Source organism: Cuculus canorus, chromosome 1, assembly GCF_017976375.1.
Source record: "Cuculus canorus isolate bCucCan1 chromosome 1, bCucCan1.pri, whole genome shotgun sequence".
Classification (NCBI taxonomy): domain Eukaryota; kingdom Metazoa; phylum Chordata; class Aves; order Cuculiformes; family Cuculidae; genus Cuculus; species Cuculus canorus.
The window spans coordinates 134020514-134043647 of record NC_071401.1 but is presented as its reverse complement, the minus strand read 5'-3'; the positions used below and the strand labels follow the sequence as shown (position 1 = coordinate 134043647).

At 40.5% G+C, this 23134-nt stretch overlaps 1 protein-coding gene across 4 annotated transcripts in view; it reads left to right on the top strand.

Moving 5' to 3' along the window:
* Positions 1-23134, top strand: part of LOC104067348 (beta-parvin) — a 53241-nt gene that overhangs the window by 7667 nt on the left and 22440 nt on the right. The window contains exons 1-6 of one of the 4 annotated variants that reach the window (XM_054086966.1): positions 1211-1244; positions 7589-7678; positions 10546-10616; positions 18293-18395; positions 21420-21560; positions 22443-22558. In XM_054086966.1, coding sequence (XP_053942941.1) covers position 1244; positions 7589-7678; positions 10546-10616; positions 18293-18395; positions 21420-21560; positions 22443-22558 — 522 coding nt within the window. In that variant the 5' untranslated portion in view covers positions 1211-1243. Of the gene's footprint in view, positions 1-1210; positions 1245-4891; positions 5045-5301; positions 5340-7588; positions 7679-10545; positions 10617-18292; positions 18396-21419; positions 21561-22442; positions 22559-23134 lie in introns of those variants that run through there. The other 3 variants (XM_009570083.2, XM_054086977.1, XM_054086951.1) reach the window with 3 other exon arrangements.

Genomic DNA, 23134 nt, shown 5'->3' with positions numbered 1-23134 from the left:
AGGAGGGGAGCTTAGATCCCAGTAGACTGAAGCTCTGACTGCTTCTTTAGTGAGAGTGAGTTAGAGAGGCTGTGTAGCTGCTTTGGGACTGACCAGTAGCTGAGCTTAAAAGTCTTTAAGATGCCTAGCGCCACTGGAACACAGCTCATAAGACCTGGTATTATCAGTGCAAGGGCTTTAAAAGAGACCACAGACAGCTGGTACTGCAAATCATGTTAAATTTTGGTGTGCTGAGTGAGTAAACAAATAATGCAGCTGCAAGACTTTTTGATACTTGGTGAAGCATGACATTTTCTTGTGCTTTGGACTTGTTTTGATTTGATTCTTGAGCTGGCTGTTATTTGATGATTATATTTTGTTATTCCTTGAGGGCCATGTTTCAGGGATTGGGCTGGAATGGTAGTCAGAGGCCTGGGCTTCACTCTTTCAACATGGTCTTCAGCAACTCTGTTAGGACATGGTAGTGCCGTTTCTTACTTAAATGAGGCAGTTAAGCATCTGAATACTTTTATGGCTGTTTTCACTGCACCTTTCCCTCATGGATTGGCTTTTATCCGACTATGGGCTCTGAGTTCCAGCCTTTCTTTTACTGTGAGGTCTGAGTGCTTATCACTGAAGTGCTTGTCCTGACAGGCTCCTCTAGTTCAACAAGTATAATAATTTTCCGCATATGACTTGTCTGGAAACCATTGAGAAAACTTCTTTGTATTTTGCAGGATCTTCAGTTCATTTTCAGGACACTGCTTCAATGCCCTGGATGCGGGTAGGGCACAGGAAAGGTAGAGCTGGGCATGAGCAACCTCAGTGTACTGTATACTGAAAAGTCTGTGTTCAGTGTTTAGGATAAAGTTTCAAGTCTGGAGCAGTGCCTATCCTTCCATTGGTCCCATGCTCCATTGTACTGAAAACTAGTATTTGGTAGAAGCCCGTCAACGTGTGTGTTGCAAATATAGTTGCTATATATGACTGTTTCTCAGGATTTTCCTTGTCTTTCTGCATGACATCTGGGCAACTCCAGTGACTGGGCATGTGCATTTTTTGTGGTTTGCATGGTCATTTATCTCAGCATATTCTTCCTCTAGAATTGTGTTGCACAGGCAAAAACGTTGCTTTTTTGAATTGCAAGTCATAGGTGTAGCCTCCTTCCTATTTGTGTGAAGTTTGTTGAGCTCTGTATTATCAACAGAAGATGGTGCCTTTCTCTTGTTGATGCTTCTACTCACCTGCCATCACTGCCTTCAGAAGTGAGTCTATTACTCTGTACTTCTCTGGACATATTCAGAAGAACAAGCAACATTAAATGTTTTCATATTTGCAAAGTACACTACTTTTGATTATGATTGTTAACCTTTTTGTTGAGGGGTGAAGGATATGGGGAATGTAGTAAGCTGAAGCCTCACAAGAGCCTTGGAGACTACTAAGCACTGCACAGTAGAATACAATATTTCATGGAGAATTGATGACTATAAATTTAAAATGCTTTGCAGGTTTTCAGCTGGGGGTGGGTACAGGCCAGAAGTCTTCTTCAGTCCCTTTCCCCTTCTTACCATACTTTTTTCCCCCTCAGTTTTCATCAGACAGATTTGACTTTATTTTCTTTTGGGTGGAAGTTGTACTGGTGCTCATGCAATATGCTTGGGAGAATATAATCCGTTGCTTCATTGGAAGAAATGACCTTTTGTATGTTGTGATGGGATTGTAACTGGGAGAGGCTGAGAAAGTACGTTTTCCCTATTTTCAAGCAGAACTTGTGTGCAGAGGCAGAAGCATAGCTCTCCCTAGTTGCTTTTAGGGTCTTTTCAAGCTGCAGTTATTGCCTGTAATTTTGATTGTTGTAATTTTGATTATTGCCAGGCAGCAGCCTGTTTTTTCCCAGTTAAAAAAACCTCTGTGACTGAAGCCATCTGTTTGCAAGTTCAGGACAACTAAGTGACAAAGGTATGCCCACTCCATGTCCTGCAGTGTAGAAACTGTATAGTTTTGGTGTGTATTATATTAGTGCGTAGGAGAGCTGGATAAGGGGCAGGTGCTTTAGAGATTGTTTTGGTTTTGCCTCAGAAATACACCCCTGAGGGCCTGGGACCCTCTTTAACTGAAACAGTTTCCTATTTATTAACAAGTCTGTGCAAAAGCTAGGGCAAGGGGCAGGAAATGGGAGAAAATGGATACATGATGCTGAGTAGGGGATCCTGCTCGGAGACAAGTGCTGGTTCTAGAGCTCAGAGTGTGCATAGGATGTAAGCCATGCTGAGCTGTAACAGCCAGTGGGCATCCTGAGAATAGTGCAGCACATTATGAGTAACGCATACAGCTTGTTCACTTCTCCTTGCTCATCTGTGTGAAGAGGAGTGTTGCTCCATTTCAGGCAGGGACGACAAAACGTCAGAACTGTTTGTTGAGAGCTGCTTAAAAATATTCTTATGCCTCTCAGGCATGAGGAAATGTGATTAAAAAATGTGCCATTTTCAAAGCTGTGAGATTGCCATTTTAAGGTCAATGCAGGGAGCCTGAAACAGAGCTGGCTAGGTCAGTGTGTCTGCTCAGTATCCTACTGGGTGGCTTTTTCTATACTTCAAAACCTCACCTTTGTAGGTGTAACTTTATAAATAGTTTAAAACACCATTCTTCCACACTCTTATTTCTTCTGGTTGTGTTATTTGGGGGTTTTATAATTTTTGCCTTTTTTTTTTTTTTGGCCAACATTAGTGGTTGCATGTCTAACAGTGAAAATTAACTTTGCATTATTTTTCTTTGTTATCTGGTTAGTTCTCATGCTGACTGCATCCCCACTCTGTGCTATAATGCAGTTTCTGCAACCACTATTGCTATCAAAAGGGAAAGGGTGAATGGCAGCTGTGCTTGGGGGCAAGGTCTGATGTGCTCCTATGCTGACAGCATGGATGCCTGCCTGGTGCCTAATAAAGTCAGCTAAAATAACTATGGCTTAAGGCAATAATTAAAGAAATAAGAAACAGGAACTTGGAGCAAAATGACGAAACCCAAGTATGACTTTTAGTTTTAGCTCTGTAGCACTCTGTAAGCTTCTGTCAAAGTCTGTATCTTGCTTTTCTGCCTTGCAGAGCCTATTTTGAAGGATTCCTATTTAACTACTTACTAGGTGGGTGTTAGACCTGTTGTGTGAGCAGAACAGAAAGGGACTAAACCAGCTAGGGAGACAAATGCTGAGATGAATTCTGACTTGGTGCTTCGGTAGCTGTGAGGCTTGAATGGGATCAGTATGACTACTGGCAAGAAGACCTGAATGTTAAATATGATGGCTCTGTGTTGTTACTGTGGGCCTCGTCTTGGCTTTATCAATGCCTGTTTATGCCCAGCCAGCTGTGGGTCAGCTCCAGCTTTGTTAGTTGTTATTAGAACCAGGTAAATACTGGAGGTGGGGATATATCTGTTCAGTTTTGTCAGCAGTGTAGTCAGTCCAACTTTGCTGGCTGTTGTATTGTCCATAGCTTTCCAAGGTATCATCTTTCTGTGCCTGTAGTTACACATGACTTTTCCTGTGTAAGTTCACAGCTGAGTCATTTAGACCTTGTCAAGTTTTGTGTTAAGGCTGTAACCATTTAACAGAGTCAGTGTTGCTGGTCAAGGTGGGGGCAAACTCTTTTTGCGGCCAGGAGAGCATTCTCTGGATGCTGGGGCTGCTCATATGAGTTCTGCTGGCACATCCGAGGGAGACTTTTGCCCTGGCGTGGCGTGCCAGCAGGAGCAAAGAAACTGGCCCAGGACAACAGTTACAGAAGAGGTTCTGCTGGGGATCAACCATGCTACTCCAGCCTGTACTCAATTTCCTACCCCTTCTTGCCTTCCTCTACTACAGGTTTCCTCTGACCAATCAATGAAATGAAATGATCAGGCTTTAGGGAAAGATGTTTTACACAGGTCTTGTTTAGAGAGCAAAGAATTATGCCAATACAACAGAGGAATATGTTTCCTGTGGGAAAGGGAACGGGAAAAGAAAGTGACCTGTGAACAGGCAGGTGGAAAGCAGGCAAGGAGCAGTAATACCTCATGTGGGACCTGCCATGACTATAACCTGTTGTGCAAGCATAGCACTACTCTACCAGTAAATGGCCCCTTGCATGGGTGTTTTGTTTGATATATGGATCTGGTATAAATCTTACAGCAAAGCCACTGTTGCTGATACAAAGTCAAGGAGGTTGGCATTTACCAATTGATTAATATCCATAATCTTTTACAGTACCTTTGGATTTGTGAAAGCATGGATGGAAAATTGTTCTTTGCTGTAAATTGCATTGAAATGCCTGTCAGATTCTTCTCAGAAATGTGCCTGTTACTCCATCCTGACTATTATTTTATCTGCCCCTACTTGTTCGTTTGTGGGTTCTCTGTTTTTTTCTAGTGTTGTGGCTCAGTTTCCTTTTCCTGCTTCTATTTCTTTGCTCAACAGTGATAAGTGAATACTGGGGGCAGCAAGCAGGGAAAAATTCTCAGCATTTTTTCAAGCACAGCGTGAAAGAGTTCTGGAGGGCAGCAGGTGTTGGGAATACCTTGGGAAATTTATATGCCTGAAGGCAATTGCTACTCTGTATGCTGGCTGTTGCTCTGTGAACCTGTGTGTTGCTGGGGCAGGCTGTGGTGGTGGGGAACCTGACTGTGCTTTGGCCAGGAGGTGGAAAATACTTTCTTAGGAAGCTCCTTCCAGAGAAAATGTTGGTTTTGGGGTACCTGCTCTTAGGGGGCTAGCAATAGGCCAAGGGAAGCACTTGATTATCTGCAGAAGTGGCAAGGATAGGGAGGGATTCCTGGCTGGGAGTCTATGGCCAAGTGCTGTGTCCTCCCTCCTAACTCCACTCCTTCCAAGCCTAGCAGCTGGGAGGCTATGTTAGTGCCTCCTGTGTCAACGTGCCCAAATTAACGTAGGTTTGGCAGTACTGAGGTGGCAGCCCCTTATCCAGTTGCTGCCGCTCCTCCAGCATTCAGACAGGCCATGTGGTTCATCTGCAGCCTGTTTGTGTTGCTGGGGCCGGGATGGCAGGACTCCTGTGTAAGAGGCACAAAAAAGGAGGTAGGAAACATTATGTTTGTAGCAAGAGTCTCTTCCTAAGCTATCTGCCTAGGACCTGGTGTGTGAGCTGTCTGTAAGCGGATATGTTTGTAGCAAGAGTCTCTTCCTAAGCTATCTGCCTAGGACCTGGTGTGTGAGCTGTCTGTAAGCGGGGCTGTGCCTGGGCAGCAGGCTGGTATAGCTGTGCTTCACTGGGAGGAGTAGGAGGCAATGTTCTGGTCCTGTGGGATCTGACGTAGCTGCACTGGATCTGAAGGCAAGTTAAAGGGTCTTACATGACTCTTTTTGCTGTAAGGTATGGAGACTTAATACACAAATTCGTGTTACTGTTTTCTTTCAGTTTAGTAGATTGCTCAGAAACAAGCTATTTTTGTTAGGAAGAGAAGACATCATTTTTATATTAAAAAAGGGCAAGTTTATCACCTTAATTGATATTTTGGGAGTAAAACTGTTTTTGCTGCATTTAAAAGTATTCTGGATTGAAGTGTGTGCAGTGTTTTGTTTATATAACGTACACTGAAAACAAGTACCATGTATTCACTGCCTGGAGGAGCTTAGCAGCTCTCTTGTCCATTTGCAGAGCATTAGGAACAGCAGTGCCCTGACCTTATTGAACACTTGGCATTTCCAGAATGACAGCAATCCTGTAATAATGAGAAGAGAATTACATCTAGAAACAAGGCTGGTACTTCCAAAAGGACTCTGATTTTAATGGAATTTGGGCATTTATAGTCCTGGCAGGGTTTTAAAAATCTTACTTGTCTAGTTTCCAAACAATTTTTCTTGTGCCTCCTGGTGGCCATATTCCTGTTGGCACCACAACATAGGAGCTGCGGGAGTGAGAAAGGTGGGTGTGGTGCAAAAAGGTCTGGGGAAGGCATGCTGTTATAGCTGTTTTGATCTGAGGCTTCTTAGCTCCCCGACTTTTGTTTGGAGTTTTCCAAGAAAGTGAGAATGAGTGCAGGAAAGGGGTAGTTAAAGAATTTCTTTAATAGCAACATTTATTCAGGAGGGTAGATCTCAGCCTGCAGACATATTCTGTTTGCAAGTCGAGAATGCTGTTCTCTTCCCTTCCCTTTGCAGAAGGTACACAATGCATAAAGCAAGCTATACTTGCTACTGGCAGCTTCCCTTTCCCTAGGGTTTGTGCAGTGTCAGATCTAACCAGCTGCTTTAACATGGTTCATAAGCCATGAGGTCTCAAAATATGAGACTGGCGTTTGTTGCTTGCAGAACATAAGAACAGCATTTTGTAATTGAGGATTTTAGTCATGTTTGTTATGCTGTTAATCAGAATTAACTAACATCTTGGAATGACAATTAGGAAATGTGGGTTCTTGTTTTAAGTCCTTGTTGAAAGTATCTGTGAGAGAAATAGTGGGGATTGAAATGTATGTTTCTTCCCAGTCCTCCTCTGAGGCAGCAGGACCTCTGTGTCTCCCACTTCTGATGCAGGATTTTGTAACCTTTGCAGACTGCATGTAAATGATTAGCCTGTGGTTTGGTATTCCAGGGGGAATAGTGACTGAAAAGTTACTGAAAATTGGAAGGTTTGTCTATCAGACCTTATTTACTTGGAAGTCCTTGCTTTTCCCTAAGAAGAGTATGGGACTTAGACCTCTCCCAAAGGAGACTGCAATACCAGAAATTATCTTAGCCCATGCTAACACAGAACTGTCACTGAACTCATGAGACTGTTATGGTGTTTTGTATCTCCTGTTTCAGATGCATATATATCTTGACCTATGTGAAATAATAGATTTCTGAGTTTAGGGAGGGATGTGCCTTGGAGAATGTAAAAGTGTTATAATGTTTCTAATGCTTTTCTTAGTGTCAAGCTCTATGAAGATACTAAAGAACTATTCAATAGTTGTTCTCAAGTTAAGTTTCTCCCACCTGGCAGGACATTGTGAAGTATTTTAATATGCATTTTATTGATGAAGGGAACTTTACTGACTTTCCCACATGAGAATTGTGCGCTTAGGACAAGAGCTTCAGATCACAAATTCCAGATTTGTGTTCACCAGATCATACTGCATTTATTTTTAGCCAATGACAATGCTAGATTAATCTTTATTTGCTAGGTCCCCCTGGGATTCTCTGAGACTTTTAATAAGGCCATTAGCAAATTGCAGTTCCTGGTGTTCTGCAGCTGAGTGATGAGTGGTGGTCATGCTATCAGAAAAAGAGTTTGCTTTTACAGTTTGCTGTCTGCTTTAGATCTGGGTTATCCTGCAGACAAAGCTCATACCCCTTCCGTCTGGAAAAAAAAAGTACTCTGAGGTTGCCCTTACTACAGAATTGGGTTTCTTGCAAAATATTTTCAGTCATTTGTGTAGTGGCTTAGTTTAATAAGAAGCTATATAAGGATGTTACTGTGCTTTTGTTTTCCACCGTGGCTGCAGTTCTTAATACCATAAACTGTGGGCTTGTTTTTAAATGGATCTACCAAATGTTTTCTGTTATGAATACTGTCTTCAACCTCTACGTCTGCAAACTTTGTATTTACTAAAGTCTGTCTTTCTGTTTTTCCCCTCTATTCAGTGAGTGACCTCCAAGAAGAAGGTAAAAATGCTATCAACGCACCAATGAACCCAAGCGCTGTGGACATCCATCCAGAAGACACTCTATTAGGTAAAGTATTCATGCTACAGACCTTGACTAAGCAATTATTAATGAAGATGGCCACTGTGACCCCCATAGCCATTGCTTTGCTCTTGAATATAGATTGTTCAGTTGAAACTGAGAGAATTGGGCATGAGAATTGAGAACTGTTGCACATCACATGTAGATTAGTAATTTGAAGGGCTAAAATGGAATTTAAAGAGCAGTGCCAGCTATGCAGATACACTTCAACTAGGCAGTTTGGGTGAAAATTGACTAGTTCCATGAATTGTTGGAGAATTTGAGTTCTGTGGTCATCCTGAAAGTAGACAGTTGAAATTTGCGAAGAATTATATGGAAAATACTGCTGAATTTGTCTGTTTAAGATTTGCCTCACTTCCATTAACCCATTTGCCAAGAGCATCTCAGACATCCTTCTTTGGTAAGGAAGTATTATCTTTATATAAATATAGATGTGGAACTGAAGGGCAAAAGGGCCAACCCACAGAAAGCCTGTAGCAGAAGTTTGTATTGTGGTTCCTGTGGAACCCTTAAACTGCCTTCTCTCAATGTGCATACTAGACTGTTCATAGCTTGTGGATGCCATGTTCCTCCTTGGGTTACTGCTTAGGTTTTGCAAGTAACAGTACAGCAAAATGTGACTTTATACTGAATGAACAGATGAGCGTGTAGGCTGTTGAAAATAGTAATTAAATGTCATTAGGATAGAAATATGTAAAACAAGCAATGCTTTATAGAAAGAAGACAAAAATTCAAATTCCTGTTCTCCCTTCCTCCCTCCTGAAGTCACTACAAGGGCAATGGCATCATTTAATAGCAAAAAGTGCCTAAAACTTTTTAGAATGAAGCACTTTCTTTTTTCCTGGCCATATGTCTTTTAATCTATGGAATCACCTGAAGTCAGCCATCACAGAGACAAATAATAAATCATTAAATTAAACCTGAAAATGTGTTAGTCATTTAAATTTTCTGCTTAGAAGAGTAGTAGGAAATGTAAAGTACTGAGACATAGGCAAAATGTTGATTGCTTTGTGTATATGTATGGATCAGGAGTGTTTCCAATCACTTCTCCTGAGTACCACTAAAGGTATGTAGGACTTCAGAAGATGCAGGACCACTCCTGAAGGTCTGTCATGCAAAGACATGATCACTGGTGAACCTTAAGCAAACTTCTGTGATGAATAGTATACCGTTATGGGTCAAATCTTGTTCAGGGTTTCAGTTAGCAGTGTTTTGGGTGTGTAGTGCGTGTCACTTCCTTAGGACTAGGCTGCCTGACTCATCCTAGGCAGTAATGAGGAAGTAAAGGAGTGGGGAGGAAAAAAGCATCAAATGAATTCTTGTTTTTTCATAGATTTGTGGAAATTTGTCAAGTATGTTCAGATAGCAGGGTCTTATTTTTTTAATAAGGATAAAAGGCCCTGGAAAATACTGAACTCAAATGTCTGGGTGAAGCTAAGCTGACTAGTTAGATGGTATAGACTGTCTAGCATCCAGTATATGCAATTTGCATGTTTCCGTCTGGCAGCAGTAAAGTCTAGCACTGCAACAGGAAGTCCCTGAAGACTGGTCATTGTCAGGTTTTAAAGCGTTCTACGTAGTTTAGCAATGGCCTGACCGATAGTCATACTGAAACCCCTTCTTTGTTGTCATGCTGGAAGCAATTGAGAAACCAGTAGGAAAATAGGATTCCATATATAGGCTTGCCTAGACTCAGCTAAAGAGAAGTCCATGGAGTTTGTAAATAATTATTTTAGTTGAAGAAATGTGGATCTCCTTTTGTAGCTGTGATGCTCTCGCCTATCCTTGTGTTCCTGTTGTGTAGTAGCCAGGGTTTGCTCTCCAGTGAAAGGAACAGATCTAACCTAGATCACAGGTATCACTTGGCTATTAAAGAAGCTAAAATGAACGGTGCAGGGAGAGATCTGCTGTTTGAAAGCAAGCACCAGAATTTAAAATGAGAGGCTTGCTCCAGCTGCCTCCTAAATACTGGCATCCATATCTATCATAGTATACAAACATGTATGTGATGCATGTGTCCATACATGGCATTGTGAAGATAATTCTGCCAAAGATTGTTTGACTGTTAGTCTTACTGAGTTCAAGTTGATTTTGCTGCCAACATTTCTGTTTCAACTCATCCCTTCTAAAAATTAATCTAATTCATGCCTCTTGTTGTTGTCCTGCTGGCCATTGGAGAGTGTTTCTCACATCTCTCCATCTCCCAGCAACAAAAGAATTAGAAGATGTCATCCCTGAGAAATCTATTTTATGTTCTTCCTCCATGCACGAGTACATCTAACATAAATTGGGGAAATTTTCATTCTTCAGCTTAACCAGAGGTGAAAGAGTTCACGCACTGAGGGCCACTATGTGTGACCAAATTACAAGGAGCCAGAGAGTGGAGGCACAAACTGTCTGCCCATGTCTTAGCAGTTGTAGTAAGTGTAGTGCTGTAAGCTTGCTGTATTTTTCAAGACGGTGTAATTTGGGATAGGTGTTTTCAAGTAGAAATTAAATACAGATTGAGGAGAGAGAGAAAAAATAGTTGACTGCAGGTTTTGGCGTGTTAATATTAACATGTCCCACAGGGTATAGAGGATGGTTATTTTCTTGAAATATTCTGCTTACAGCAAGGTCTGAGCTGGGGAAGATTAGTGGAACCAATCTTATTTTAGGGAATTTAGGGCTGTGGTATCTTTCTGTGTGTCTCTCAAAATGCCTAACACTGATAATCGGATAGTCCCTTCCTATGACTAGGCACTGTCATTTCTCGATCAGCTGACAAGTCACTTCATGATTAGGAATTGTTGCAGTATTTCATCAGTGTACATTTGAAGTGAATGTCACTAAAGTTTCCCGTTTTACTTGGACAGAGGAGAATGAAGAACGCACTATGATTGATCCTAACTCAAAAGAAGACCCCAAGTTCAAAGAACTGATCAAGGTAGGAGATCACCATTTTATCCTTCTTCAAATCTTTAACTAGTGAGCTGATTTACAGGCTGATTACCAAGAATGCAGTTGTTACTGAAGTATATCTATGAAAACTGAGGTCATTAACAACGTAAGGCTAAGAGCAACAATGAGAAAAACAAGAAAAGACTGAATGTCAGAGTGCTTACAGTATTTACAGAGTAAAGTTCCGTTGTCATTTATATCCTTGTGATTATCACAGCAAGGATCAGTGCTCAGCTTGAGTCTACCTGCAGTCACTGCACGTAAAACTAGGCTCCTTCTGTTTATGAAAACAGGGAAGGAGCTTTGGAAAGCATTAGAGGGATTTCAGGAGAAGAAAGAGTAGCACTGAAATGAGCAAGGGCATGGTAAAGGACGAGGAGACCTCTGGTGTTATAGGAAAGCTGGGACAGAGATTCTTCTTGCCCTGTGTTCTGTTGGGTTTTTTTAAAAGAAAAGTCCTCAGTTTATCTGGGGTAGGGACTAGATTGTCCTGAATATGTATTGTCACTGGAGACACCTGCCCAAGGTGTTTATAATGGTTCCCAGCTATGCTGATGTGAAGTATGCCTTCTTGCCTCAGCAGTGCTCATGGTTTTTGCCAGGTATGATGGAGGATTTGATCTTGAGGGACTAGTGTTTAGGAGAGTCTTTTCTAAGCAGTAAGTCATTGAGGTTAACAGATCACTGGGCTTGTTTTAAGTATGTACTGGGTGAGCAGTTTGCTGAGACGTTATGTGTGCAGCCAGGGTGCACAAAGTTCCCTGAAAGGAATGTGCCGCAGCTCAGCCCCTTATCTGGAGATGGTGTAGACTATCCAAACTTTTCAGACTCATACATTGTTGTTTTTAACAAATTAATTTAAAAGAAAAATAAAATATTAAAGAGGTAGTGTAATGGGAAGTACAACACAAGCACAAATGTTTTTTGGAAAAACATCACATTTGTTCAGAATTGCCATCTCTTCTCTGCATGCTCAAGCTTTCACTATGTTCACTACGCCAGTTTACGCTTGAATGGCATGTTACTTGTTATCAATTGAACTGGAGCCGCTGGTGTAGGGAACAGCACGTAACTGGAGATTGTTTCCTTGGGATCATCCTCAAAGGAGAGATGTGTCCTCTAGAGTGCCTCCTGGAAAAATATATAACTTAGGTAATTGCTAATCATTTGCATACCTCTCAGCATGTGAGAGCTTTTGCAGAGAATCAGCTAGAGAAATGTTTAACACTGTGTTGGTTTGAATCTATAAAGTGGGGAGGGGCTTGAATTAAGTTGGCAAAACCTGTTCTGTACCACAGAGTTTGGGTAATGCAAAAAAATGAGCAACTTATTCCTTGTTTTCTGTTCTTCAGTTGTTAATGACATTTTCCAGGAGCCCCAGTGATAGGTGAGAATTAGCCATTCTAAGTGCTGTACAGCAGCAGCTAGCAGAAAAGTCTGCCTGCCTCATAGGGATTGAAATGAAAGACCTCTGTGGACTTGAGGAGTGGGAAGTTGAGTAGATAGAAGTTGAATAGAAAGAGAAAATCACAAAGTGATTCTCTTTTGCCCTCAGAGAGTAATGTATGAATAGCAGCAATAGAATCTCATGCCTTTTGAAATTTGGCAGTATGACTTAGTTTTATTGGTGCTAGCCCAAATCTCTTTCAACACCAGAGTTACACATGCCAATGGTTTGCCATCACTGATTTTGAGTGTGTCTGTTCTGTCAGTCACATACAACTGCATAAGTGGATGCAAAGAAGTAGTTGAGATGTCTTGCTGATTCTGCTTTAATATCTCTTTGTCTCCACAAAATGTTATTTTAATTTATGCTAGCCTCATGCCATAGAAATTACATGCATAGTAGATCGATCAGTGCCGGCTTGTGTGAGCGTTTGGAGGTGATTTTGGCAGAACGGTTGTAACTTTGAAGGGACAGATTGTATAGTGTTGTGGTAAAACAGGGAGAGTAACAGGAAAAAAAACCAACAGAGAATGTCATTCCTCACTCCTATTAAAGCAAATACACAGTGAATCCTCTTGTTGAAGGCTACCTAGTTTGGAATGTTAAAATACCTGCTCTAATCCTCTTGCACATACCAAAATCATCAGGAAACAGAATTATGCCTCAAAGTGTTCTTTTTTATCATCATTGATGGTATTCTAAAAATAGTAGTCCACAATTTGTCTCTATGAAGTGTTCAACTAAGATCCCTCTGAGGCCTTTTTTTTCTTGCTTCATTTTCTCTGTGTGTAATCAAACACAGTTTGGTACATGGCTGAATAGACCTGAAGCTGAAAATTCAAATCAGATAATAGAATTGAGTTATAATTTTATTTATATATGTGTATAAAAAAATTATGGACAATATGCTCTTTTTTCTGGTGCCTGAAGTGTGTGAGATTCTTTCACTCATTGTCCAACTCATTGTCCAATATTTGCCAAGTGACAACTGCACAACTCACTTAAAATAAGTGTTTAAATTATGAGTTTGGGCTGTTTTGTGGTGGTATAGAGAGGTGTCCTGTGATACATAGTTTCTTCTTGTATACTTTAGAGTCGGGTTTCTAGTCTGCTTGTCATGGTGAATCTGCTTAAAATTCAGGCTCCATTAATATGTAAATTTCCCTTAGTTAGTCCAGTCACTAATTGTAAAGACTGTTTGTGAGTTCTTCTAGCTCTCTTTCAAATAATCAAAAAAAAAAAAAAAAAAAAAAAAAAAGGGAAGATGTTCTTTCCTTGTTGTTCATGTGTGTTTCTTTACTTATTGGGTGTAAAGGTGGAGGGAATCTTGGGAATCTTTTTTCTTTCTGATTCAGATATGGCTGAAGGGTAAAAGTTTCAAAAGTTTAATTGCTGGTTGTCATCCTGAACAATAAATAGAGTTAAAAGGTTGTGAGAATTGAGTTAGACTTTAAAAAGATATTTTAACATTTCACGTAAGTGGCACATTTATTTCAGTTTTCTTCTGGTTTTTTTTTAGTAGGAAAGGTATGAAGATAGCTTCTACTAGTTGAATCAAAAATTTTAGAACAGCAGCTTGCAAGAATGGGGTCTTATCTGAAAGTGCCTTGCCTTGACAAAAGACAGCAAGTCACAGTTGCAGGATGCTTTCCTGCACTGCAAAGTCTTCTGTAAGATCAGCTGATACTGCAACAACTTCTGGCCTTTAAAGCCTCATCTCAGCTTAATGCAGATCTAAATAGTGCTGCTCTAGATACTGCCTGAAATCAGTAAACATTCTCATTTATAGTAAATCATTTACTGTCCTAGAAATCATCACCTTTTTCCATGTCTAATCTTATGGCTTTTTGAAATTCAGTGGTTAACAGAAGATAAAAATGAAGGCACTGTCCTTCTGGTAAGATTTCACGTGTGACCAGATGAAACTATGCTTCCTGAATGCTCTGTGGTTGGCTTTTGAAAACAAGAAGCCTTTTCTTTGTTTACATGTTGCTGGTGCTTTGTGCTTCGTCAATAGTTTCCAGGCCTGAATATGGATTTTGCATATTAATTTCTGTGCTCAGCCCTGAAGCTGGTTAAGCTTTCATATCTTCGATCTCTGCTTCCCAGTTCTTCCTGCAGTCAGAGAGAAAAGGGTCATTGACATGAGGGCATTCTTTCTTTGCTGTTTTTGCTGAGTCGGCTTCCTGTTTTTCCATTGTGCCAGATGTGTTCATGTATTTAGTCTTATTTTTCATTTTGTTCATTACTGTATAGTGGTGACAGTGGGGTCCTTATGCCCTTGAGCTCTGCAGATTAACTCTGAATGTGCCTCACTGCCATGGTAGCAGCCTGTGGAACAAAAATATTTCACTGAGCTGGTGAAATTTGATGTAAAAATCCATCTTGCATTAACTAAAAATACAAATCGGTGAGACAGACTTGTTTTTCCTTCTAGATTTCTAGCACTCTTGTTTCAGCTATCTGCCTCATGGTGAATTTCAGTTCTCAGGACAGCATTTAATGCAACATGGATCATTTAACCAAACATATGCATTTGTACTAAAATTATATGATAAATGGATGTGTCAGAATTTAAAGCACTGCTAGAAATTTTAAAACTACAAACGCATGTGGCTAAACATTTGATGCAGTTCAGAGATGTTTTATTTGAGTATGGATATGTATAGGGCAGGCATAGTTTTGAGGACATGAGGATGTTGTATTGAAAGTTTTAAAATCCCTCTGTTAATCTCCCAAACTATAGAAGACTATAGAAAAGCAGCTTTTAATGAATGTATAACAAGTTCAGTGACGTTACAAACATTTCCATGTAGCTGCTTGCTGTTTTTTGCGTCTCCAAATACTGAACAAGATCGGTCTCAGTGCACTGAAGATCATTTGTTACATGTGGGGTCTCGTGGTGACTTTGCCAGTCATTGCTTGTAAGAGAGGCATGGTGTTAAAACTGTCTCTGTGAGAACAGACTTTGCAATAAAGCCCTTCCTCAGTCCTTCAGTGTTGCTCTTATATGCATTATTTAATGCAGCAAATGTAGCCCTATCTGGCTCCTACATTAGAAGGTACTTCCAGACTTTTATTTTTAATTCCTTGGCATTTTCTAGATTTTGACTTCAGCACCATTCATCACAGGACAAATAAAATAGTGTTTATTAATGCTTTCAAATAGTTTAGCATTCTGAATCTTCCTTTTACAAAGTCTCTGAGGACTTTTGGATCTGTGGTAAGCGGTGTCCCTCATGGGTCTGTATTGGGACAAGTGCTGTTTAATATCTTCATCAATAATACAGACAGCAAGATCGAGTGCAACCTCAGCAAGTTTGCAGATGATGCTAAGCTGAGTGATGCACTTGCCACACTGGAAGTATGGGATGTCATTCAGAAGGGACCGGACAAGCTGGAAAAGTAAGCCTGTGTGAATCTCATGAGGTTCCATAACAATTGGGCAATCACCTTATTGACAGGCTTCGAAAATCTCTTTCTAGATGATCTGGTACAAGAAAGTATCTTGTTAATTAGGACTCACTTTTCTGTACCTCTGGTGTACAGTTTCCAAGGTGAAGGATGGTATGCCTCATTGTCTTCCAGCTGTGGTAATCCTTTGCTAACTTGTCTAACGTCTCTCTCCAGCTTTTGACCATAAATGTCCTTCTATCCCCTGAAAAAAAAAAAGATTGAAAGAGGCAAGAATAACTTGTTATGGTTTTCTATCCACACATGGTCATGGTTCCTCCCACCTGCATAGCAGAGATCTGCTAACTGTTTAATTTAGTGCGCATCCTCTTGCATTTAACTTTTGCTGGCTATAATCTCTCATCAACTAGTTTTGATTGGGGTTTTCAAAGGAAATCCAGAGGTTTGATGTCCTATGCCAGATGATAGCTGACATGTTATGATTTTTTGAAAACCCTAGCTCTAAATTTGGAGGAGAAGGACTGAGCACGGAGTGTTTACCTGATCCAAAGACTGCTGAAGAGGTATCCTGAGAACTGCTAGAGGGTGAAATGCAGGAAGAGCAAAAAAAAAGCTTGGCATTTTTCTCTGCCCATGTGTGATACATATCAGGCTGTGTGACACAGAAGCAAGATGGTTTCTGGGGCATGTTGGACCATGTGTCAGGAGACGGGCTTCCCGACAATGCTCCTGTGGCCACAGTCAAAATGAGAGGAAGACTGTATCTGCCAGGGCATGGTGCAGCAATACCCCTTTCAGTCCAGGACCCCGAGTGACAGGGTTAGTTAGGGTGTCAGCAGGCTGGGCTGCTCAAGCAGAAGTGCAGTTGTCAATTCATTGGCAGTGAAAACCATGAAGGGATTGCAGGAGGGAAACATGAGGCGGGAGAGGAAAGGGAGAAACTCCTGCCCAACAAATGGCATTAAGTGTTTGTAAGAGTGTGGAACAACTTGGTGGCATGTATTGAAACAATGGTGGTAGCTGTAACTGTGGAGCAGAGGCCGTCTGATAGAGGGAAAAGCCCAAGTGATAGATCAGGTTCCTGCAAGGTCACAGGGAAGCAGTGGGGAGGTAGTAGTGGTACAGAGCACATCCTTGTATACCCACATCTTTCTTCAAAACCTCCACTTTTTCTTTACCTGCTCTAGACCACTTTTGGTACAAGTTGCTGATACTGACTTGTGAATAACTTATCAGTAAAGCTTTATTTTGAAATAAAGCTCTTCAGAGGAGTAGTTTTTATTAGAGACTTTTCATCCCTCTGGACTGCTTAGACTGCAGTAGTGATTTACATACCTGACCACCAATGCTGATCCTTGCTTTCCATGATTTGACTGGTTGCCATATCACTCAGCTAAAATTTGTCACTTACACTGTTTTTAGAGTTAAGTTTCAGCCTTGCACATTTTCAGGATGCTTTGGGAGTACTAAAGGTGGAGATTAGACATATGTGAAGCATTAGTGTTTGGTGTTTGGATTGTAGACTTCTCTGTGAATACTATGCATAGCACAACTTACTTGAGTTTGGTAGATTCAATCAACCTTAGTTGCCAGGCTGAATCACTTAGATGTCCATGTGACCAATGTATTCAAATGCTCATGTTTCCTAGGACTGGCAAGGTGGGTGTTTTACAGTGGAAACCTGTCTGTTTTGTTTATTTGCTTTTGTTTCACAGTCTTTTGTCTGTTAAAAGCCCAAAACACTTTTAGCCATCTTTCCGCCAAGAAGAGGCGGAAGTATGGGATCTAATGACGAAGTAACTTTAAGGAATCCACAATTTTATATGAAACAAGATAAAAACTGCAGAATTATTAAATGAAGCTCATTGCTTTAGGTGGGTCTAGTTAATGGATTTTGCCTGCCTGTGATTGGAAATACACTTCTCCTTTTACAGAAACAAGGATTTAGCACCATTTAACATTGCACCTCTTCCCACAGAACTACATTACTTTTCCATAAGTAATTTAATTTTCCAAATAGTAAATTGGAGAAAAGCACTACTGCCAACTTCAAACATTTAAGACTGTATTTTCCTATAACTGTTTGGAAATTATTATCTTTGGCAACTGGAAAACTTCACTTAGTTCTTTTTCCTTTTAAAAGTCCTTTATGTTCATTCCTGTTTTGCAGATGACTGAATGATTTTTATAGTTAAGGTAGTAAGCACATGGGGACTATCACATATATTCTAGAATGGTTATCAGGCCGATTTGACCAAAATTTTAATTCCAGACTTCTGCAATAGCTTAAGATAAAATGTCTTGTCCTCCTGCTAACAGCAGGGATCTAGCTAGTGTGTCTGTGTAGCTCCTGTTAGCAGGACGCTTTCCCCTCTGAAGCTTTTCTTTCTGGCACACCACTTGCATCTATTTAGGGTGGAGATCATGTAATCTTTCCTGTAATCTGTTGGCAGGTCTGCTGTTCACATAAAACAGGTAAGACATGAGTTTGGGGACCTGGGGAATGTAGATACTAGTAAAGGTTATTGTTGTGGATCTGTTAGTTGCTACTTCCTTTAGAAAGGATGCAATAAGGAGACATTTTAGGGAGGAAAAATAGAGGGCACTGAGATTGCCATGCTGCAAGACCTGAATTCAAAGAAATAGAGCAAAAGTTTCTCTTTGTCTGTTATTTCTTTGTGACTTGGCAGTACATAAATATGGTTGCTTTTACTCTGTTTTATATTCCTGGTTATTGCCTCGAATGGAAGAAACATATTTCAGTGGTTTTAAGACACCTGTTTCCTTTTTCTGTACTTCAGGTTCTAATTGACTGGATTAATGATGTGCTGGTGGAGGAGAGAATCATTGTCAAACAGCTTGAAGAGGACCTTTACGATGGGCAGGTGCTGCAAAAGCTGCTAGGTGAGTTCACGCAATAGAAGGCGACCCCAAAGACTGGAAGGTGCCCAAAGTTAGTATCTTTCAAAGATGCAGGTCTGTGCAGTAACTCACCATCTCACCAGAGATAGAGTTTGTTTAGTCGATTGCTGCAGTGTCAGTTTCTCCATCTGTTCTTCTCAGACTCTCTGTGGAAAGGGAAGGAAAGCCAGATGATTCCTAGGTATCTGTTTCATGGACCTAAGTATAGTCCAGACAGGTGAAATGTGTGACAGAAAAAAGGTGTTGAGATTTGTACTTGCAGTGGGGGACCAAGCAGAAGCCATATGGAAAAAATTCTTTCCTGTATAATTTTCTTCTGAAAGCTTTTGGACTGAGAGTTTTTTTTGAGGTCCTGATAGAAATGCTTTTATGGAAAAAAGTGAGAAAAAGAGAATGCATGGCAGCAGGCACATACTCATAATGTGAACTTATGTGCAAACGATTTATGAAAGGCCCTACTCGGGTAAGCAGTCGTGATTTTGTGACCCTCTTACATCTTTGCAATTTGTGTTTTCATGCAAGATGGAGAAAACTTTATGATAATGCAGTGTTTCATGGCAGTGCTTTTAGCAAACAAAGAGACTTGAAGCTTCAAGTGTCATCGTAATTCCACACTGTTTTTTGAAGGCAAATAGACTACTCTCAGTTTACTTATGACATGTTTTCAAGAGAAGGCCGCGATGTGGGATGGTATGTGTCAGAGGAGGACCTAGTGGTACTAATTCCACTGGTACTAGTGGATGCTGCCTACTGAATTTTCTGCATATGCCCCTTAAATAATAAACAGCAGTGTGTCAGGGAACATTCACGAGTTTTAAAATTGATTAACAACAGGACTGGGGTTGTTCAGTCTCGAGAAGGCGCAAAGGAGAACTTATAGTGGCCTTCTAGTACCTGAAGGGGCATACAAGAAAGCTATGGAGAGACTTTTGACAAGGGCATGTAGCGATAAGATGAGGGGGAATGGCTTTAAATTGGAGAGGGGAAGATTTAGATGAGACATTAGGAAGAAATTCTTCACAATAAGAGTGGTGAGGCACTGGCACAGCTTGGCCAGGGAAATTGTGGGTTCCCTATCCCTGAAAGTGTTCAAGGCTGGACTGGATGGGGCCTTGAAGAGCCTGATCTCATGGAAGGTGTCCCTGCCCATGGCAGTAGGTTTGGAACTAGATGATCTTTAAGGTTCCTTCCAACCCAAACTATTCTATGATCTATGATTGAAGTACTTCTGTATTTCTGTAATTTATTTTAAAATACATATATGAATCTTCAGCTAAGTTAAATATCCAGAAGAAACATACACTTGAATTTGAGAGCAGAAGTATTTCCATTATTGGAGTAATAGGTTTCAATGACTCTGAAATGTTTTGGAAGAATCTTTAGAGTTGAAGCCTATCCCATTTTGTGAAAACAGTTTTGGTGAAATGTGGGGGTTTTTTTGTTGTTTTAAAGATTGGGATAATATTATATAATTGGAATACGTTCAAATAGTCCTGACCTAGTCCCAGCAGAAGAGTGAGTTTGGCCATTTCTGTACTTGGGTTAGAGGGGGAAAAGAGATCAGCTCTTCCCATTGGTCTGGTGGCTGGAGGACTCTACCCCACCTTCCTCAGCTCTCTTTTGTTTTTTTTTTTTCCTAGAGAAATTCAGTTCCTGTGTCTTTGGCAAGGGCCACAAGGCAGAGGAAGAGAAGTATGACTTGTCAATGACTTTGCCAATGAATAATTGTATTACAGAAACAATTCAAATTTTTATAGTGGCATTTTATAGAATTTCCTGGTTTAGTTCATTTTTGGAAGTAATCAACTATGATGTGGCAATGTGTCAGAAATTCTGATTTAGGATCCTTCCAATTACACAAATGGATCACTTAGGTTGCTGAAAGAACCACTGTCAAAAGTATTAGCAAAAGGAGTTTAAATATGAAGTTGGAAAAGTGGGACAACAAAGTTTGATGGCAGGTTTCATGCTGGTACTGTATGACACAATCATTTGAACAATGATTCAAAGTTACCAAGTCAAAATCAAAGTTACCACACTACAAGGTTGTGTGCAATAGCAGTCGCTTGTCAAATATCTACCACTGGTAAAAATTCTTTCTGCCTTGAGAAGCACCCTTGAGAGGCGTCCCAGCTCAAGGGGAAATCACTACCATGCATATGAGATTGCACCCCCACCCTACCCTTCAATGAGTATACATCACCACAAATGCTGCAGAGCAGACACGAGGGAATGGGTCCATGTCCAGGATGGGGCTGGACTCAGAAACTGGGTTCAGGAACACATGAATCTCGGATCAGGAACAACCAGACAGACAAGGTCCTGAGTGGATGTCAGCCATCGCAGAAGAGCTAGACCCTCGTGATCTCACAAGGTTACACCGAGTATATATATGACATATATGAGACGGAATACTCTGTTGGTCAGTTATGGGGCAACTGCCCTGTTTGCTGCTCTTCGCAGGTACAGCCCCTTTTCTGCCAGCTTGGGGATGGCTTGGTTAAAAGTGTAAGCATTGGCCTTTCTGCATACCAATGCCCTACGTCATCACTTCAGAGAAGAACACTGTCTCAAAAACGTGCAGTAAGCTTTGAGAAAAATGGAGTTACTTACAGCAACTGAGTTCATCACAAAAATGACTCTCATTTACCTCAAACTACAACAGTCCATTAAACCAGTTTAGATTCCTTGTGTACTGAAAGCTCTGTTATGCCAAATGCTTTCATCTCTGAAAGAAAATGAGAGATACAGTAAATACTATTGCCCACTTGGTACTTTTCTGAAAGTTGTTACATATATTTTGACACCTGATCGATCAGCATGTTCTGCTAGACCTTACCAGTTTTCTTACATAGGTTTTATTGGAATTGACACACTCTGATGAAAGTTTTGCTTTCATCTCTTTTGTTTTTTGAACAAAATAATTCTCCTGGAAAATTTCTGCTCTGTGATCATTATTCTCATCCAGGCCTTAGTCTGATTTTGTCTTTTCTCTTTCGAATACAGAAAAAATGGCTAACCGTAAACTGAATGTTGCAGAAGTGACACAGTCTGAAATTGGTCAGAAACAAAAGTTGCAGACAGTTCTGGAAGCTGTCCATGATTTGCTCCGACCCCATGGCTGGACAATCAAGTGGAATGTTGACTGTAAGGACTCGGTTATACTTTCTGTCTTAGCTTCACAAACAAGGAGGGCGTGATAATCAACAGATTGACCATATTCTCTGTGATGCAGTTTGTTTTTAAAAATTATTTATTTATTTGTGTAGAGGGTGTTGCCACATCCATGTATGGATACTAACTGGTACCTTCTTCTGTGGTCTTTGTTTAAAGACAGATGTGCATGGCTATGGGATAATTGTAGTAATTTGTTCCTTTGATGATATGCTTTCTTTAGAAAGTTTTTTGTTTGCTTCCTGAATTTGAATTCCTAAGGACATGTGAAATGTCTTTGTCTTTCAAGTACTAGAGGGTGGTCTAATCCTTCAGGCAACCACAGTGAGAGTAAAAGGATCCTTCATCCTGCTGGAGGATGCAGCTTCTCGCAGGCTAAGCAGAAAGTACCCTCTGTTCAAGCATGGCCTAATACAATCTAAAAGTGAGAGTGGAATTTGTGAAGTCCTTTCATCTAAGTAGTATGTGGGGTTAATCTTGTACTGCCAGGAAAGCTTATGTTAATATTTTGGAAGTCTGTTAAATGCAGAATTCTCCATTATTCTTCAGTACACTGGAAGGCAAGTGATTGAGTCTACTAGTCTACTCTAGTCTTTGACTAGAGGGGGAACTGAAGTGTTTGGACATTAAGTTAGGCATGTTGCCCAAAGGGAAGCTTGAATCTAGGCTTTGCTACCTGTAAAATTGTATTGTAAGACTTGTTAATTTAGGAAAAAGAGGAAGAAGAATAAAAAGAAAGAGGACTGGTGTTCACCAAAGACATTTTCACTGCCTTTTTCCTGCCTGTTTCTAAGAGCTGTTTAAAGTAAGGCCTCAGTATTCTTTTATTTGCTTCATTTTCCTTGTTCCCTGCAGCAATCCATGGCAAGAATCTGATTTCCATTCTTCACCTTCTGGTAGCTTTGGCAATGCATTTCCGGGCTCCCATTCGACTGCCTGAACATGTGTCTGTACAAGTGGTAGTTGTACGGGTGAGTATGAATTCGTAAGAGAAATTGATCAGAACAATCATTGTTTATCCCTGACTCTGCAATACTAGGCTTCTCCCAATTGCCCCCTGATTTCTTGTCATTTAAAAAGTTCTTGTCCCAGCTGTTTAGTGAGTCCTAGTCTTGGGAATGCATTTTTGGTGTGCTTAAATGTGATCCCAAGAACATTGTATCTCTAATATATTTGGGACCACCATCTGCTACTGTGATATCAAGCTAAAAACACGTGATGGGATTTTGTACAAAAAAGAGTAGTGTCTGTAATTTCTGGCACTTCAGTAAGAAAGACTTTTGCCATGAACTTTTTGTAGAGAAGCTATTGAAACATTAACAGCAAAGAAAGGAGTTTAGCATGTAGAATATCCCTAGTCTGGAAACCCTGTTACTGATATTATTTTTCCTCAGTGACTTATGCAGACTTAGACATGTTGTTTTCCTTGGCATGCTAATAGACTTTCATAATTTCTTTCACAGTCTACTGTTTTTGTTAGCTTTCCTTAGTTTTGGAGAAGATATCTCACTTGAGGAACCCTGACTTCATCCCTCCTGCCCTAGATA